The sequence below is a fragment of the Schistocerca serialis genome, chromosome 4, assembly GCF_023864345.2.
Source record: "Schistocerca serialis cubense isolate TAMUIC-IGC-003099 chromosome 4, iqSchSeri2.2, whole genome shotgun sequence".
Lineage (NCBI taxonomy): Eukaryota > Metazoa > Arthropoda > Insecta > Orthoptera > Acrididae > Schistocerca > Schistocerca serialis.
In genome coordinates this window covers 307,045,264-307,065,084 of record NC_064641.1, presented here as the reverse complement: position 1 = coordinate 307,065,084, position 19,821 = coordinate 307,045,264, and the positions used below count along the sequence as shown (strand labels likewise).

At 37.9% G+C, this 19,821-nt stretch overlaps 2 protein-coding genes across 5 annotated transcripts in view; both read left to right on the top strand.

Moving 5' to 3' along the window:
- The window catches only part of LOC126473989 (translation factor GUF1 homolog, mitochondrial), a 125,448-nt gene extending 106,801 nt beyond the window's left edge, over positions 1–18,647 (top strand). For 2 of the 4 annotated variants that reach the window (XM_050101378.1, XM_050101375.1), the window contains 4 exons: positions 2,219–2,433; positions 4,066–4,194; positions 12,493–12,576; positions 18,402–18,647. In XM_050101378.1, coding sequence (XP_049957335.1) covers positions 2,219–2,433; positions 4,066–4,194; positions 12,493–12,576; positions 18,402–18,527 — 554 coding nt within the window. In that variant the 3' untranslated portion in view covers positions 18,528–18,647. The remainder of the gene's footprint in view (positions 1–2,218; positions 2,434–4,065; positions 4,195–12,492; positions 12,577–18,401) is intronic. The other 2 variants (XM_050101377.1, XM_050101376.1) reach the window with 2 other exon arrangements.
- On the top strand, positions 6,535–18,393 carry LOC126473992 (uncharacterized). Its single transcript, XM_050101381.1, has 2 exons — positions 6,535–6,597; positions 17,116–18,393. The coding sequence occupies exon 2, from the start codon at positions 17,235–17,237 to the stop codon at positions 17,880–17,882; it is 648 nt and encodes a 215-aa protein (XP_049957338.1). The 5' UTR covers positions 6,535–6,597; positions 17,116–17,234; the 3' UTR covers positions 17,883–18,393.
- Positions 18,648–19,821: the final 1,174 nt, after the last annotated feature.

Sequence of the window (19,821 nt, the reverse complement as noted above, 5' to 3'; positions counted from 1 at the left end):
CATCCCATATAGTGCAGTGCTATGCATTAATTTGTGTTTTTTTACTGAGTTGACACCGCTGTACAGGAAATCAAGCACAGCATCTAGTTTAATTTTTTTGATTTTGTCTTTTGAAACTTTATCTTCAGCAGAGTTTTTATTATTAATTCTTATGAAATTTTATTGTCACACTACATCCATTATAAATTTGACTGCTAATATTTATTTTGTTGTGAACATTTGAGACATCCTTTATCATATAATATGAGCACAAATGGTTTTAGTTCAAATGGATCCCTTTCCGCAACTTTCAAAATGCTGTAGAAATAACACCACTGGTCAGAATGACGTCAAATTGCTATGGAACATTATCGGAGATGGGGGAAAACGTATGGCAGAAGGAAAAAATAGTGTGAAAATTGATCAATAGATGGTGCTGTATGTGTCAGAATACATAAATGAAAACACCTGTCATGCATACGACCCATTGAAGTTGGTATAAACACACTGGGTACACAACTTTTCCTCCTTTGCATCTGCGACATTTGCCATGACTGTCTCAATGCAGGATCATGCTCTGCTTGTAAAGCTGTATTACAAGAATGATGACTGTGCACACATCGCTCTGTAGAAGTTCCGGACACTGAAGAGTTTGAAAAAAGATGTTGGTCCAATGACTGCCTTGGGTCTGGAGAAAATGATTCAGAAATTTTAAAAGACAGGTTCTTTTGGTGTACAACTTGGTAGAGGGAGGAAACGAATTGATTCAACATTGGTGGAAGCAGTGGCCACAGCAATGCAGGAGGAGACGAGATGTGGTGTGCACACGTGTAGTGCATGGAGAAGTGCCAGAACATTGGACATACCTGTGAGCACAGTGCACAAAATGCTACAAAACATCCTTCTTTGCTATCCATTCAAAATTACCAACGTGCACGAGTTACTCCCCGTTGACCTGCCAGCAAGAGAGACCCTTGCTTTAGAATTTCTTGCTTGCAGGGAAGTGGGCAATGATTGGCCGTGGAAGATTTTGTGGACAGACAAAGCAGACTTCCATCTGACAGGATATGTTAATACTCAAAATTGTTGAATATGGGCAATGAAAAATCCACACACAAATCAACCAGTACCACTTCATCCTGAAAAGGAAAGTGGTGCGGGTTTACAGCATCGTTTATCATATGGCCATATTTTTTCGAAGAGACAGGTGCTTCCGGTCATGTTACCTGTACCGTCACTGATAAGCACTATGAGTGTCTTTTTGCACAACCATGTCATTCCAATTCTCCAGCAGCATGGATGTGTGGATGGGATCATTTTTATGCAAGATGGCCCAACTCTGCACATTGCAAATCCAGTAAAGCAGCTGCTGAAGTGCCATTTCGGAAATGCTAGAATTGTCAGCCGCCATTTCCCTACAGTCTGGCCATCCCGATCACCTGATCTTAATCTGTGTGACTTCTGGCTGTGGGGCTATCTAACAGATGTTGTGCTTTCTGATTGCAAACTTAGATGCATTGAAGGCACACATTGTGCAACACATTCTGAATGTGACCCTGGAAATACTTTGATAAGATGTAGAACATGCTGTTTCTCAATTTCAACTTGTTCCAGAAAATGGGGGACAGCATATTGAACGTGTTTTGCGAAAGTCACACGGAAATTAATAATCTGATATGATTTTGATTGGCTCTTTTTACGTGGTTTTTGGCCTCAGGACAATTGAAAATCGATGTGATTGATGCTTTTTATGCGGTATTTGGCCGCAGGACAATTAAAAACTGATGTGAGTGATGCTTTTTATGCAGTCTTGGCCTCAGGACAATTAAAAACTGATTTTTCCCATCCCATGTGATACGACATTGCTGTGGTGGATGGGCTTACATAACCAATAGTATCACACCTGTACACCCATAAACACTGAGTAGTACAATTTGTTTAACATCAGATGTACACCTTAGGCAATGTTGTATGATTCATTTGTTATTTGTAGTCGACCACTATTAAATTATGACACTTACAGCACCATCTATTGCTACATTTTGTTGCTATTGCCATACGTTTATCCCCTTCTCCAATTATAACCTGTTGCAATTTGACATCATTATGACCAGTGGTGTTATTTCTACAGCGGTTTGAAAGTTTAACTTTAATTATAATCACCCAGTGTTTTTAGTGTTTACCTTATTAGTGTGTCTTTTACAAAATATGACTTATCTTTTCAAAATTTTTGTTCCAGATACTTTTATTGGCAGCATTATTTCTCTTTGCATGGAAAGAAGAGGCATACAAAAGACGGCCACAAATATTGACAATAACAGGGTAATGATGCAGTTTATTCTGCCATTAAATGAAATTATTGTTGATTTTCATGATGAGTTAAAATCTGTATCATCAGGCTATGCAAGTTTTGATTATGAAGACCATGGATATGTCCCATCACAGCTGGTAAAGGTAAGAAAAATGCCCTCACTGTATTGATCTCATGGTACGTCTAGCTTGCATTTGTGTGTTATTCTAACGTTGGGTTTTAATCTGGCTCAGTTGATACTGACAATGGCTGTGGTACCTCATGATCCTGGACACCGACAATTTTCAATAAAAAATTTATTTTAATGTGACTATGTTTGGTTCCAGTATGTAATTCCATTCTGATGATATTGCCCTTAGGTTCATAAAAGTTTCTATTGGATATTCATAAAACCAAGCAGTTGTTAACGTTAATTTTTTCAATTACTAAATTAAAATTTCACATGATAGAGGAAATTTTCTTCTAATACAGAAACATCACCAACTTAACCTTATATTTTAATGAGGACGAAGCACACTTGCAAGATATCAGCCCCAGCAGGCAATCTCATGTGAAAATTTGGGCTGTAATTCTAACAATAAGCAGTTATGCTCAAAGTACAGCTTTTAAACTTATGAGTGCAATGGTTGTTTATCATTTGCTCCACCTTTCTGTAACCACCCAATGCCTGAGCACGAAGTATTATACATGAGAGTGAGTGAGAGATTTGTGAAATACTGCTTTGACATTGGTAACATGTTTTGTTTGTGGTGTCAAAGTGTGTGGTTTCTTATACTCTGTATACTGTAGCTGGTGCCAGTGATCTCTTTCCTTTGAACATTTTTATGTTGCAATTCACAAATGCAGTTTAAATGGAAATGAACGAGTGTGTCCTTCAAGAAGTAGCATAGTATTCTTTAATTATTAACATTGCTGTTTTGTGTTTTTTCTTTGAATTTTAAACCTGGCACTCTTAAAATGAAGTACATTTGCAGGAAATGCACTATTCTTCAATGTGATTGGCACAATTAAATTGTAAATCAAAAATCATTAATTACATTCCATAATAATTCAATTACATTCCATAATAATTCTTTAGTTGCTTAGTTTTATTCAAATTGATTTTGAGACATATATATAGCTGTAGAATATCAATACGAACAGATTATTAAAATAATACCAAATATATAAGTGTGTGAGGTTAACATTACATATTATTTTTTGTGCAGAATAACTTGTTCTCGAACAGGATTTCGAAAACACATTGGGCAAATGTGTCCACCTCCACCCTCTTCTTCCCTAGCCTTCACCGTCCCACAAATAATAGGGCTTTGGTTGTCATTCTGCTGTAAAGTACTTCATGCTCAGCCATTAGGCAGCTACACTGGGATGGAGCAAGTGACAAACAACCAGTGCACTTATAAGTTTAAATGCTGTAGTTCCAGAAGGTCATGACTGTGTACTATCAGAATAATGGCATGAAATCTCATGCAGGATTGATTGCTGGGGCTGATGTCTTGCAAATGTGTTTTCCCTCCCCCTTCGTTAAAATATGGGGTCAAGTTGATGACATTTCTGTGTAAGACACACACACACACAGATAAGTATCACTACATGTGGAAAATTATGCCACAAACTGTGCAGCTCTCGTGTGTGTGGTGTAATCAGATGAATGGTAGTATTTGTTGTTAATAGATGTCACAATCATGATAAATAATAGAAATTCAGTCACTTTAAAAATTGATGACAATAACTGTGCTATTACCTTTTTTTTTTTTTTTTTTTTTTTTTTCCAGCTTACAATAATGCTTAATGGTGTTGCCGTGGATGAACTCAGTACGATTGTACATATATCCAAAGCAGTAAGTTGTGGACGCAAAATGTGCGAAAAATTGAAAGAGATTATTCCAAGACAGATGATACAGGTAAACCATATATTTATGTCATTTAACTGGTATAAAGTTGCATTTCAAGAACAGACAGTCCATGCATCTTATGAAATTCAATCAGCAAGTTTGCAGATCACACACAGTTCTCACCAAGGAAAATTTCAAAATATGTGGAATATTCTTGAGATTCACTAAGGTATATGTGACACAAATCTAAAAAACACCAACTTTGTCTAATGGTTAAGACAAGGGAAAATAACAGGCATATGCAGTTAAGGTGAGGGTGAATATGCTTCAGGGAGGAAAATCACTACAGAAGAGAATTGTTACAACAGAGACAAATACATTGATAAATGGAAAAAATATGAAAATAAAAAGTTGAGTATGTTAATATAAAAGAAATGGGTAATCACAGGTGTAACTGTGCCAGCAAGTGTGCAGAAGAATGTTGGTGAAACAGAGAATTGATAATGAAAGATCCAGAAGATAGTAGATAGTATCCAGATGTCTTTTTATGTCCATTGACTTCGGGGAAATGTTCAATACAATGTTATCCAGTTACCTGATGAACAGAGTATAAGATTAAGCAATATTGGATGTACTCATACTCTGTGATTTGATTGAAGCATATACATTCTTGACAGACATAAATCGTTAGGCATAAAAGTTGCTTCAGGCATACCCCAAAGGAGGGTTATAGTACCATTACTGATCATGATATACTTGTGTTTGGAGCTTAAAATGTTTTAAATCCAAAAATGACATTCTCAGAAAATTGAATTTGAAAAGTTGATGGACTATGGTAATACAAATTATTGAGATAAGATGTGGCAAATGAATAAAATTAATATTTTATATTATTTCTTACAATGCTGTTCAGTTTCGCTTTCTGCCTTTATTTGGCATGAAGATGAGAGAGTTGCAAGACAACTTGTATTTAACTCACCTAACATTGATGAACCGGCAACTATTGTATGGATTTTGGCTTGTTTTATACATTACATAGCATTCTTTTAATATTGTTTCTTCTTTTTCTTAACATACAAGTTACAGAAAAATATAAAACAGTGAAATGTATTGTGAACTATCAAAGAAATTTTGCTACAGGTGACACACATGTGCTAGACCCAACTACTTGCTTCCAGATAGTTTGAATTGACAGAATTAGAATTAATGATGCACAAGATGCTGAGACATTGTTGATCCCCACTAAGAAACAGTTATCTTGTTGCTTAATCATTTTTGATAAGTATGATAGTAGACTTCCCTAATATTAGCAGATGTCATAAATTCTCAATAAAATTTGTGAAATTCTGGTAATAAAAATTCCGTACAAACCAATACATCCATCTTCTTTTCCTGCAGAATGAAGTGAGTCCCTGTGCACTTCTTTGACAGAGAAAGACTGCCAACTTTCCTCCATCTCCTAAAATTCACAGATTTAAATGGTTCAGTGTAATAGAGTGTTTCTTTGTATAACAATATTTAACACAACTCTTTAGTGAAGTGTCTCATTTCTTCAGCTGACATGATTGATCATTGCTGCCTACTTTGTGCTGCCTTAATTTTATTGAACCAATTCTATAAAAAATGAATGGCTTGTTTTTTACTACAGTGCTGAATCATCTGTGACAAGGCAAGCAGCTGTTTGATCGAACCATAAATAAGCTTATTTTTTATTTTGATAAGGCTGTTTGAAACAGGAGATACGATACTGCGTGAAGAGTTTGACAGAGCACTGAAAGATCTGAGTTGAAACAAGGCCCCGGGAGTAGACAACATCCATTAGAACTACTGATGGCCTTGGGAGAGCCAGTCCTGACAAAACTCTGCCATCTGGTGAGCAAGATGTATGAGACAGGTGAAATACCTTCAGACTTCAAGAAGAATATAATAATTCCAATCCCAAAGAAAGCAGGTGTTGACAGATGTGAAAATTACCGAACTATCAGTTTAATAAGTCACAGCTGCAAAATACTAACACAAATTCTTTACAGATGAATGGAAAAACTGGTAGAAGCCGACCTCGGAGAAGATCAGTTTGGATTCCATAGAAATGTTGGAACACATGAGGCAAAACTGACCTTACGACTTATCTTAGAAGAAAGATTAAGGAAAGGCAAACCTATGTTTCTAGCATTTGTAGACTTAGAGAAAGCTTTTGACAATGTTGACTGGAATACTCTCTTTCAAATTCTGCAGGTGGCAGGGGTAAAATAACAGGGAGCGAAAGGCTATTTACAATATGTACAGGAACCAGATGGCAGTTATAAGAGACGAGGGGCATGAAAGGGAAGCAGTGGTTGGGAAGGGAGTGAGACAGGGTTGTAGCCTCTCCCCGATGTTATTCAATCTGTATATTGAGCAGGCAGTAAAGGAAACAAAAGAAAAATTCGGAGTAGGTATTAAAATCCATGGAGAAGAAATAAAAACTTTGAGGTTTGCCGATGACATTGTAATTCTGTCAGAGACAGCAAAGGACTTGGAAGAGCAGTTGAACGGAATGGACAGTGTCTTCAAAGGAGGGTATAAGATGAACATCAACAAAAGCAAAAGGGGCGACGATAATGGAATATAGTCGAATTAAGTCAGGTGATGCTGAGGGAATTAGATTAGGAAATGAGACACTTAAAGTAGTAACGGAGTTTTTCTATTTGGGGAGCAAAATACCCGATGATGGTCGAAGTAGAGAGGATATAAAATGTAGACTGGCAATGGCAAGGAAAGCGTTTCTGAAGAAGAGAAATTTGTTAACATCGAATATAGATTTAAACGTCAGGAAGTCTTTTCTGAAAGTATTTGTATGGAGTGTAGCCACATATGGAAGTGAAACATGGACGATAAATAGTTTGGACATGTGGTGCTACAGAAGAATGTTGAAGATTAGATGGGTGGATCACATAACTAATGAGGAGGTATTGAATAGAATTGGGGAGAAGAGGAGTTTGTGGCACAACTTGACAAGAAGAAGGAACCGGTTGGTAGGACATGTTATGAGGCATCAAGGGATCACAAATTAAGCATTGGAGGGCAGAAATCATAGAGGGAGACCAAGAGATAAATACACTAAGCAGATTCAGAAGGATGTAGGTTGCAGTAAGTACTTGGAGATGAAGAAGCTTGCACAGGATAGAGTAACATGGAGAGCTGCATCTAACTAGTCTCAGGACTGAAGAACACAACAACAACAAGGCTGTTTGATGCATCATTCTTCAGATATGTCCACCTTGACAGTAAAATTTTGTGATTAGTTGTTTTTAATGATTCAGCAGGTCCAACATGCATGTTACAGCAACATGGGTGTTCCTGTTTTGTACACCACATACAGGGTGTCCCAGGAGGAATGGTTGTTATTCAGGGGTATGACAAGAATGATCATTTAAAGCAAAAAGTCTAATAAATATGGGCTCTAAAATGCATACCTTAAGAGCTATATGCACTACTTCATCTTTGATACTGTGGAACAGATCTCTTCTACTGCAAGCTCTTTGCTTCCATATTTTGGAAGTGGTAGTATGGATAAAAACAAGGAAAAAAAATGTCTAATAAACATGGGCTCTAACCTGCATATCTTGAGAGCTGTGAACACTTGTTTGATAGAAGAGATACGTTTCACAGTAGCAAAGATGAACAAGTGCTCACAGCTCTTAAGGTAGGCACTTTAGAACCCTTGTTCACTGGACATCTCTCCTCTGCTCTGGCTCATACTGACCGCCTCTCAAAATGTGGAAAACAAATACTTTACAGTAAAAGATAAGAGATGTGTGTCATAGATTTGAAGATGAAGACATGCTCATAGCTCTTCAGCAGTGCATCTTAGAGCCCATGTTTACTAGACTTTTTTTGCTTCAGTGGTCAGTCCTATTGTATCCTTGAATGTTGACCATTCCTCCTGAGACACCCTGTATGTGTGAATACATGCTTAGAGCCTTTACTTCAGATTTCATTTCCTGTGTGATGTACTGAAAGAAGCAAGATCCTGTCTTGTGTGTTCCTCAGTGAGAGGCCTTGCTGCCACTGGATTAAGAATTTTTGTCCACCTTGACAGTCATAGACAGTGAGATAAGTCCCAGGTTTCCATTTGTGGAAAGCGACTGAGTTCTTTACTGTTGATGTTGACAGACACTGATATAAACAAATGTTATTGTCATTCTTGATGCATCAGCTTTCATCTTCAGCTGGCAGGTTTGTGATACTCATAAAGTTCTTTCTGTAACCCAGTTTGGTCGTCTATGAGGGGAATGATCTGTTTTTGAACTTTTGGTAGAGTTAGCATCTATATGTCTGCAGTCGGTATCCTTTGGCAGTTCAAAAATATCTTGTTGTAGCCCACAAATGGCATTAGGACCACTGGGTTGCCCATGTCATCTAGCAGAATCATCTTGCCCTGCTGCAACTTGCCACGTGCCACTCATTGTTTGTTGGAGACAGTGATCTTTATTGTAGGCAGTTGGATAAGTAACTTACAGGTTTCATGGAAAATCTCATCTGCCAGTTCTCAAGGGAGCAAAGCTGCAATGTCCTCCACAGACTAGGTTAATTTACATTTGATGATACTTTTGGACTGAAATTCCTTCCTTTACCAAGTACCTTCACTGTATCACCCATTTGTCAGTACAGTAAAATGTTGTACAGCATCCTGGCTCTTGCTTAGGCTTTTCCTACATACAATTCAGTTTTGAGTACTCCTGTGCAGGTGATTCGGTGCACAAGGAACTCCTATTTTGAAGAGGCATTGAACATTCATTCATCCTCTCTCATATTGGAGCCACGTTTGGGCAACACATTATCCTCTTGGCCATTGGTTTGTTAATATGATGTTTGGTTTAAGCAAACTTATTATTGGGTCAGAGTGATGAGGAGAGAACTTTCCATTTGGTGGACCTCATCAAACTTGCGTACATCATATATTATCTCCTTCACATTAAAATGAAATGATATGTTTTCTTTGATTACTGTGACATATTTATAAAATGAGATATGATTAAATCAGACAATGGAATGTAACAATATTAAGAAAAGGAAAGTTACTACTCACCATATGTCGAAGATGCTGAGTTGCAGCTAGGCACAACAAAAAGACTGTCACAAATAAGCTTTGGACCAGTAAGGCCTTCATCAAAAATGGATGACACACACACACACACACACACACACACAAATGCAACTCACACACACATGACTGCAGTCTCTGCAGTTGCCAGAGACTGCAGTTCTGTGTATTTTTGACAAAGGCCTTGCTGGCTGAAAGCTTATTTGTGACAGTCTTTACATTGTGCCTATCTGTGACTCAACATATGGTGAGTAGCTACTTTCCTTTTATATAATAATGTGAGGTATGGTTAGACATATGTAGTACAGGCTCCAAATAAAGGACAAAATCTGCCTATAGCTTCTCACGTCTATCAAAGCGAACATTTCACCAATTTGTCAACAGATATCCTAAGTGGTGTCCACATCACTGTTGGACAGACACATGATGAAGCAAATGAAAATGTTGGCAAAAGGTCACAGTGGAGATGACTTGCTGCCCTTCACCATACCAGCACTTTTCACCCCCTTAGAAAAGAGACTCTGAAACAGCCATTGGAATCCACCAAAACATGCACCAACACACATGGAGACACCTTAAAACCCTTAATTACCCCTAGGAACCTACCTTAAAATGACCACAAAGGTCATTAGAAGAACTGTGCTTTTCCAAATAAACTCATGTGGCAAAGTGAACCAGTCATTACCTCCAGACCTAAAAGAGATGTTATAATCAGTCATCATTCAGCTCCAGGAGTAATATCCCTGGGGCCTGCCTGTTAAAGATGGTGCATTGTTCACAGATTCTGATGTTGTTACTATAAAAACTGCTAGACTGTAAGCCTTTGATCTCCTTATATTTCATGTCACTAATCCCTATAGTCTAACTTCAGTCTACTCACCTCTCTCTTCAAATTTTCCAATATTTCTATTATATTCAGACTTCCGAACAGTCATGTTCCAGCTTCTTGAACATTAATGTTATTCGCACTTCTCCTGCGCATCTCCATTCTAGAAAGGAGAAATAGTTTACCTCCACAAAGGCATTTGCTGTAGATTCAGTTTTATTTTTAATGCAGTGGACTCTTTTTGTCTTCAGTACTACCAGATATTTATTATAGTTGTTTCTCCAGCCTTTATGATTCCATTTCCCACCTAACATGAGCAAAGTGGCCTAAATATTTATTTTGCCCCTCCTACCTCTGAAAGACTACCAACAGGGTGAGGTAGACTCCTTGCACCCATAATAACTAGTTACCGAAGCATGTGATGTATTTTTGTCAAATGTAATCTGATAATTAAAGTTAATACATATACGAGGTGTGTTCAAAAAATGCTGGGACTTGTCCAGAATTTTTCTGTGCTTACCTTTGACTTAGTGTGCATGGTCTCCTTCAAAATACGCTCCTCCACAATTGATATTCTGCTCCAAACGCCGTTTCCACTTCTGGAAGCAGTCTTGGTATGCCTTATGCTGGATCGCATAAAGCACCTTCTTTGAATTTTCTTTTATCCCATCTATCTTTGCAATTCTTCGTCCTTTCAATGGGGTTTTCAACTTTTGAAATAGAATAAAGTACGCAGGGGACAGGTCTGGAGAGTACAGAGGATGAGACAGCACAGTGATTTGCTTTTTCTGTGCAATAGTCATGCACCAACAGAGATGAATGTGTAGGTGCGTTATTGTGATGCAAGAGCCCTGAAATGTCTTGCCAAATTTCAGGCTGTTTCCTTCTCACATTTTTGCGCAGGCATCGCAACACATCCCAATAGTACCGTTGATTAACAGTTTGTTCATGTGGTATGTATTCATGATGAACTAATCCAAAGTCAAAGAAGACTATTAGTATGGCTTTGACATTTGACTTGACCTGACAAACTCTTTTGGTCTTAGAGAACCTTTCCCTGCCCATTGTAAGGACTGAACCTTTGTCTCAACATCATGTCCATAAACCCACATCTCATCACCAGTTACAATTCACTTAAGCAATGTCTCATTCTCATATGGGTGATCCAAAAACTCTTCACAGATTTTGAGGCGAAGAGCTTTCTGGTCTTGACTCGTGAGCCGTGGGACAACTTAGTGGCAACACAATGCATTCCAAGATGTGTCAGGATTTCATGACGTGATCCAACTGAAATGTTAAATTATTCTGCTCTCTCTCTCTCTCTCTCTCTCTCTCTCTCTCTCTCGGACAGTCAGTCTTCATTGCTCCTATAACTCTGCCATTTTGAAATTTGCAAACTGTGTGACACAACATTCTACTGAGTACCGCACTGAACAATAACCAGCAGACATACAACAGTGGAACTTGTGGCAGTTACACATTAAACACAGGCATGTGCAGGAATTTTGCTCCAATACACCATTGGTACGAAATTACAAAAGTTCAGAATTTTTTGAACAGGTCTCATGTCTGTATAAGGGTGAAAAGTATTGTAATGCCTTCGAATTTTTTATGTGAGTACTCTTAAAACTTTTTAAATAAAGCAAACATTATTAATATTCGACAACTTTATTCTTCATGCTTACTTATTTGCAGCCCTCTGTTGCTAGAAGGCTCTGAATTGTAGCTTGTAATATGGTGGTGTGTAATGTAATTGTGTCAGTGCATGAGAAACAGCGTGCTGTAATCGAGTTTCAAATTCAAAGATTTCATTCACAAATTGAGAACCTGCTCCTTCAGCTTGATAATGCCAGACCACACATGAGCACTGCAACATTTGCAACAATCCGACGCCTTGGGTTCACTGTCATTGTCCATCCTCCATACAGTCTCATCTTAGCCCTGTATGATTTGCATCTGTTTCCAAAACTTAAAGAATATCTTTGAGGACTTCAGTTTGACAGTGATGAAGCAGTGCAAATACAGGTGAGGTTGTCAGTGTCAGCAGATTGGCCTCTCAGGAGAAAAGTGTTTGTCGCAAGGGTGACTATTTTGAGAGTTAAATATGTGGACATGATGAATAAAGATGTACATTGTTAATAATGTTTGTTTTATTTAAAAAGCTATAAGAGTTTTCACATAGAAATTTCAGAGCATTACTTTCCAGCACACCCTTCTGTTAGGCAGTGTTAGCAACGAATTGCTAACAGAATCCCTTTCTCACATTTCTCTTGCGAGAAAGGTATTTAACCATAAATGCAGTCCAGTATATTTGACCTCACACTTAATGAGATAAAATTATTTAGATCTTTCCACTGTGTAACACAATTTACAGTCTGATGGAAGTGAACAGATATTTGTTTTTATTTTAAATATTAACTATTTCTTAAAGATTATATCACACTCTGATTTTCAGATAGCCATTCAAGCATGTGTTGGAGGGAAGATTGTTGCACGAGAAACTCTAAAACCCTACAGAAAAGATGTCACTGCTAAGCTGGTTAGTATATGTGACTTCCCATACACAGTTTGATCTTGGTGAGATATAGTTGACCTTCTTGTTGGAAGATAATGGGTAACTATTTCAACAAAACCTAGCCCTCAGTGCTAGAATGAGACTGCCTTCTAGTATTCTAGTGCTTAAAAACTCAATAAAAGACCTAGTTAATGTGTGTAGAAAATGTTTTATAGCACCAAAGAAATCATTGTATAACTATATTGATTACAACACTTTCCATTTTTTGCAATACATGAAACTTTTGGTTTTGTAATTGCTGTCTTATAAAATATGCCAGCCATTATATAAGTTACTAAGATAATTGCTTCATAAGAGTCTCTCATATATGAAATATATTACTTTATCTCATCTGTTTGTTGTTGATTTAATAATCCATCAAGTGTGTCATCAATGAAATGGCAGTACTCAGTTGTTGAGGCTGAACAGACAACTATTTTTGTATACACACTTTGTTTTTATGAAATCAACAATTATCTGACATTAGTTTAACATCAATAAAAAGAGAATGTTTTTTTTTTTTAAAAAAAAGGGCAAAATTTTTGGTATGAAGTTATCTGTATTTACATGCCTTGGCAGTTCTTTTATTGACTACCATGTATATTGAATTGTGAGCATGTTTGGTCAAAAGTAATTTTCACAGCTTCCAACAGCTTATTTCCATGGTCATCCTATATACTGAGACTATAGTTTAAGTCACAAATGATGGCGGTCAAATATGAGCTTGTTCTGCAGACCTACATCATGCATATTCCGACAGTCATTAAGTGTTCAGTAGTGTTTTTGAGTTCTTTGCTGTGAATGTCTTAGCCAGTGCGAGCATTAAATATGATTTTAGGAAGTTATTTAGTGGATTTTTATTCCATTTGTTCCAAGCTGTCACTGCTGATGGTGTACCAGCTGACAAATTCTGCAAAAGTTAGAGACAAATTTTGCAGGCTACACACTTCCTTCAAGTGAAAAGTACGTGTCTTCGCATCTTGGAACTATTGCTTGGAACTGGCAACACTGCAGTCCCCATCCATGCCTCGACCTGCACCACCCACCATCATTCTTGAATCAGATTACAACACATACACAACATGTGCACAGTAGTTATCTATGAGCCATTTGTACCTTTATTTGAGAGTGTATTGTGATTCTTGTGATGGTGCGTATTTGAAGATGTGTCAATTTTCATGTGATTAATATTATAACTGTGCTTGAGAAATATTACTCCCTTAAATTGTTGAAATATATCTGCAACCTCCCTTCCATCTAACTACGGATAAAATTAAAATTATTCTTTTTGTTGCTGACCTCTATATTTATTTCTTTCAATCTTCACCTTTTCTTAAGTTTTTCAGTTTTACAAAACTAGACTCACAATTTTTCTGTCATCAAGTATGAGTGTAAATCGTTGATTGAATGTACAGGAGACAGCTTAAGGACAAACAGTTAATTGCATAATGTGATAATTTACAGCTTTTCAAACTTAGCAATATAACTGACATACATTAACAATAGCCTTAAGTTTAAAATACCCAGCAGATTAAAAGTGTGTGCCACTCCTGGACTCAGACCTAGAATGGTGCCTGTCATGGATAATGCTCATTACAAACTAAACTATACAGGAATGACTTTCAATCTGTCCTCACAGATTCTAACAGTTCCTCTCTGCTACTTTCCAAACTTCACAGAAGTTCTCCTGCACACCTAGCAAGCCTAGCACTCTCCAAAGAAATAATATTGCAGAGCAGTGGCGTAATCACAGCCTAGAGGGTTGTTTCCAGAATGAATCTTTCATTTTGTCAGAAATGAAGTGGCAAGGTGGGTCGAGGGTCATGCCCGAATATCTCAGTTGGTGCAAGAGCATTGCCCATAAAAGGCACGATTTCAGGATCAACTGCCAGTCTGGCACACGGTTTTAATCTTCCAAATAGTTTCAAACAGCACTCTCCCTGTTGTTGAACCCTTGAAGCATTTATTGCACCAGTAATCCACTTCAGTTATGCAAACAATTTTCAAGAATACAAAAACTGCATCTTTTGAAATATTAACTGATTCACAGAGACTGGTTTTCTTGCCTTTTCAGGCTCATACTCAGATGTGACATACAGAAGAATCATTTTTATTTTCATTGTTTGATGCTGTGTACTGGCTCTGTTATGAGGTGATAGGAAATACTTTGCTCTAATAACACATGTGATAAATTATCTTCCGTAACAGAGCCAGTGCACAGCATCAAGCTACAAAGATGATTCTTCAGTAAGCTCCATCTGAAGATGAGCCTTAAAAGGTAAGAAAATTCTGTGAGTAAACAAATACTTCAGAAGTTACTGGCTGTAGTCACGTGTACTAGAGTACCCATCTTCATCTATGTACGTACTGTGCAATCCGTCTTATGGTGCATGCCAGATTGAATCTTGAATCACTACTAGTCATTTCCTTTTCTGTTTCACTCATAACTTTCTATATGGCTCTTCTGTATGGGCCTTAATTTCCGTTATCTTATTTTCATAGTCTCTGGTACCGCGCACAGCGGAATTTGAATCCCCGCCAGACGTCATGGACGTCGAAGACTCCTAGAGGTCTCTGCACCATCGCACTGTAAGCTGTGGCGGTGTGCGTGTCCTGGCCCACATTTAGTGTGAGGGTGTCACAGTGGAACACGTGGTTCCAGCGGCCAATAACTCACCCCCGATAGAGTATTTAAGCGCCTGCCTCTCGCTCAGCCAGCGAGTCTAATCGTTGCGTGAGTCTCGACACATCGCCTCGACAACAGACAGCGTGTTTATCGTTCTTTGTTTTCATTACTAGTGCACGTCTTGAATTCGTTTGATTGTCTCTGTCACTCCGTTGCTTCTTGCATGTTGTCGTCGTAAGGTCTCTCTCCATTGTCCGTCATCGTTTCGTGTCCATCCTTTCCGTTTGTTTGTTTGTTTGCGGGCCGCTCTCCGTTTGATCCCGCCATGCTTTCTTGGCCACCCTGTGACTGAAACGGTCACGGTCACAACAGGTTACAACATGGTCCTTACACAAAATGTGTGTTGACGGCAGTAGAAATGTTCTGTAGTCACTTTCACATGCTAGTTCCCTAAATTTTCTCAGTAGTATTTCATGAAAGAAACATAATTATCCCTACAGGGATTCCCACTCGAGTTCACAAACATCCTCATAAAACTTGCATTTTGAGTGAAGCTACTGGCAACAAATCTAGCAGCACACCTCTAAAATTTTGATATGCTCCTTTAATCCGACCTCATGGGAATTCCAAACGAGTGAGTAGTACTCAAGAATGGGTGGAACTAGTGCTGCTGTTATACTAGTGTTGTGTCTGTTGTCTCCCAAAATTCTCGCAATATACTGAAGGCAACTATTCTCCGGCCGTACTACCACATTTCATATTGCTTTGTAGTGTTACACCTAGATATTTAACTGACGTGACTGTGACAGCATCTGAACATTGCAGCATTTTTTTTATTTTTCCTAATATGCATTAACTGTTCTACATTTAGAGCTAGCTGCCATCCATCAGACCAAATAGAAATTCTGTTTAATTCATCCCGTATTATTCTACAGTCATTCAACACTGATACTTTCCCATATACTGCAGGAGCATCATCAGCAAACAGTTGCAGATTGCTGCTCCCCCTATTCACCAAGTCACTTGTGCATATGAAGAACAAGAGCAATTATCACACCTCTCTCAGTCACTCCTGCCTACCTTTGTCTCTGATGAAAACTCACAATCAAGGACAACATACTGAATATTGTTAATTAAGAAGTCTTTGAGCCACTTGCACATCTGGGAACCTGTTCCTTATGCGTGGATCTTCATTAACATACTTAAGTGGGGGCATCATGTCAAATGCTTTCTGAAAATCTAGGAACATAAAATTTGCCTGTAGCCCTTCATCCATGGTTCATAATTTTTCAAGAAAATTTTTGAAGTTTTCAGTATTTTTATTATTACTAGTGGTTTACTGGTCACTTTTACTGTGTTGAAAATTATGATACAGAATTGCTGGTCAGTACTTACCTGCAAGAGGCAAAATTTTTAGTACTGCCCATAAATGGAAAACTGTCAGAACTGTTAATTCCTTCCTCAGGGATGGAAAAGGAATACATCAAGTTAGGTTAAAAAGGACAGGTCACTTGGACCCCGGGAAGAAATGGCCCTATATGTTGTTATGATCACCAATCACAGCAAAACTGGCACTACATCAGACAGATGTTTTTCCCCTAGATCAAAACAAACAGAATAGGTGTCACTTTTGACAATGTTGACGGGAATATTCTCTTTCAAATTCTAAAGGTGGCAGGGGTAAAATACAGGGAGCGGAAGGCTATTTACAATTTGTGCAGAAACCAGATGGCAGTTATAAGAGTCGAGGGACATGAAAGGGAAGCAGTCGTTGGGAGACAGGGTTGTAGCCTCTCCCCGATGCTATTCAATCTGTATATTGAGCAAGCAGTAAAGGAAACAAAAGAAAAGTTCGGAGTAGGCATTAAAATCCATGGAGAAGAAATAAAAACTTTGAGGTTTGCCGATGACATTGTAATTCTGTCAGAGACAGCAAAGGACTTGGAAGAGCAGTTGAACAGAATGGACAGTGTCTTGAAAGGAGGGTATAAGATGAGCATCAACAAAAGAAGGGGCGATGATAATGGAATGTAGTCGAATTAAGTCAGGTGATGCTGAGGGAATAAGATTAGGAAATGAGACACTTAAAGTAGTAAAGAAGTTTTTCTATTTGGGGAGCAAAATACCTGATGATGGTCGAAGTAGAGAGGATATAAAATGCAGACTGGCAATGGCAAGGAAAGCGTTTCTGAAGAAGAGAAATTTGTTAACATCGAATATAGATTTAAATGTCAGGAAGTCGTTTCTGAAAGTATTTGTATGGAGTGTAGCCACGTATGGAAGTGAAACATGGACGATAAATAGTTTGGACAAGAAGAGAATAGAAGCTTTCAACATGTGGTGCTACAGAAGAATGCTGAAGATTAGATGGGTAGATCACATGACTAATGACGAGGTATTGAATAGAATTGGGGAGAAGAGGAGTTTGTGGCACAACTTGACTAGAAGAAGGGATCGGTTGGTAGGACATGTTCGGAGGCATCAAGGGATCACCAATTTAGTATTGGAGGGCAGCGTGGAGGGTAAAAATTGTAGAGGGAAACCAAGAAATGAATACGCTAAGCAGATTCAGAACGGTGTAAGCTGCAGTAGGTACTGGGAGATGAAGAAGGTTGCACAAGATAGAGTAGCATGGAGAGCTGCATCTAACCAGTCTCAGGACTGAAGACCACCACAACAACAGCTATCTTTACCGTTAGAGATAAATGTCTTTGATTTTATATGAATCATAGTGAAACGAATGGAAGGAAAATTATGGGTTTAAATCCCATCATTAATGAATCCATTAGACCGAGCACAAGCAAAGGTGGGGGAAGGAAAGTGACAGTCTACTTTTTAAGTGAAGCAGTCTCATGTTAGCCTTAATCAGTTTATGGGAACCAAGAGAAACGAAAATTTTAATGCCCAGATGCATATCTGAATCCCACTCCAAAATGCTAAGTCCAGTGTCCTAACCTCACATAGTTACAGACCTTGAATTGATGCCGAAGAGACATTAGCAAGTTCTCTATCACATTAAAAAAATTCAATAAATGTGGTTCTCTGTTCTTTTGCAACTTATTCCACAGTACATTGTTACAGACCCCCAAGGAAAACTAAAATAACTAACAGAGCAATGAAATAGACTTCTGTATAATCTCAAAAATAAAATTAATTTTTGATCAACTGATGGTATTTTTTGCAGTATGGTGGTGATGTCACTAGAAGAATGAAGTTACTGAGAAGACAAGCTGAAGGCAAGAAGAAAATGAAAATGGTTGCTAATATTGGTCTTCCCCGAGAAACATTTATTGATGTTCTCAAGCGTTAAATTAAAGATTATTTACTATTGTTATAACTACGGTATTATTGCTTTCATTTCCACTTTTATTTAAACTTCCTTTTTGTGCAAAATTTCGACTGATAAATAACAAAGAATTAAGACTTGAAATTTTGTATGTTGAACACACATTTTTATATCATTGGAGTAAGCTGGGAACTTATTGGCATTTCTGTCATTCTGAAATTAATATCGTATTAAAAGGACCAATGTAAAGGCTTTGCAAGTATCCTGTTCACACATTTTAGCAAAGGCTCACTCATTCATATGTGTGGCATGATAAAATCTGAATTCCAGATGTATGAGAATATTTGTAAGATAAGGGAAGTATTCTTCTACTATGCTTCCTCAAAATTATATTGGTTTAGTTTCAAACTTTTACATGATTTGAAACATGTCTTGGTAATTTTCACAAAAGTAAAAAAATAAGCCATCTACATTATTCTTCATGTCAGTGACACAGATGTACATCTAATACATAGATGGATCTTGTTTAGAAGCTGAGAAGAAATTTAAGATTGAAATCTACTCACAAATTATGTACAGTTTTCCAGGAAGGTAGTGCAGCCATCCACAGTTGCACTTAATGAGATAACCCCTATAATGAAGAAGCAAGAGGCAATAAAACCAAACTAAATATGCAAGTGTTAGCACATTAGGCAGCTTAGGCTCCTGTGGTTATCTTCAATAGCTTCTCTTCTTTAATTATTATATAAGGACCCAGAATGGGAAGGAGGTGTACAGGGGATAAGCAAAATAATGTGAACACATTTACTTACTTGGGAATGGTTTATTAATAAGGGGCTGGACCCTCATTTGCCCATAATACAGCTGTGATTCTTCTTGGAATACTGGCATATAATGATTTATAGTCTCCAGAGGAATGTTATGCCAGTCTTTGATCAGAACCTCTTCTAACTCCTGTAGTAACGAGGGAGGCAGAAATATGCTCTGGAGTTTGCACTCCAATACTGCCCCGCAACATTCAATAATGTTCAAGTTCAAGGACTGTGCTGGCCATGGAAGATGCTGCAGTTCAGTTGCATGTTCCTCATACCATGATTGTACTGTCCTGGCTGTATGAATGGGTGCATTGTTGGGAAATAACATTTGAATCATTGGATGCACTTGATCAACTAAAATGTTCACATAATTGTTTGCTGTAACGGGCCTTTGAGAGTATTGATGGGACCAGCAGAATACAGTGATATGGCTACCCAAACAATCACACTTCCTCCTCCATGCTTAACCGTTGGAATCAAGAAGACGTGTTTGCACTGATCAG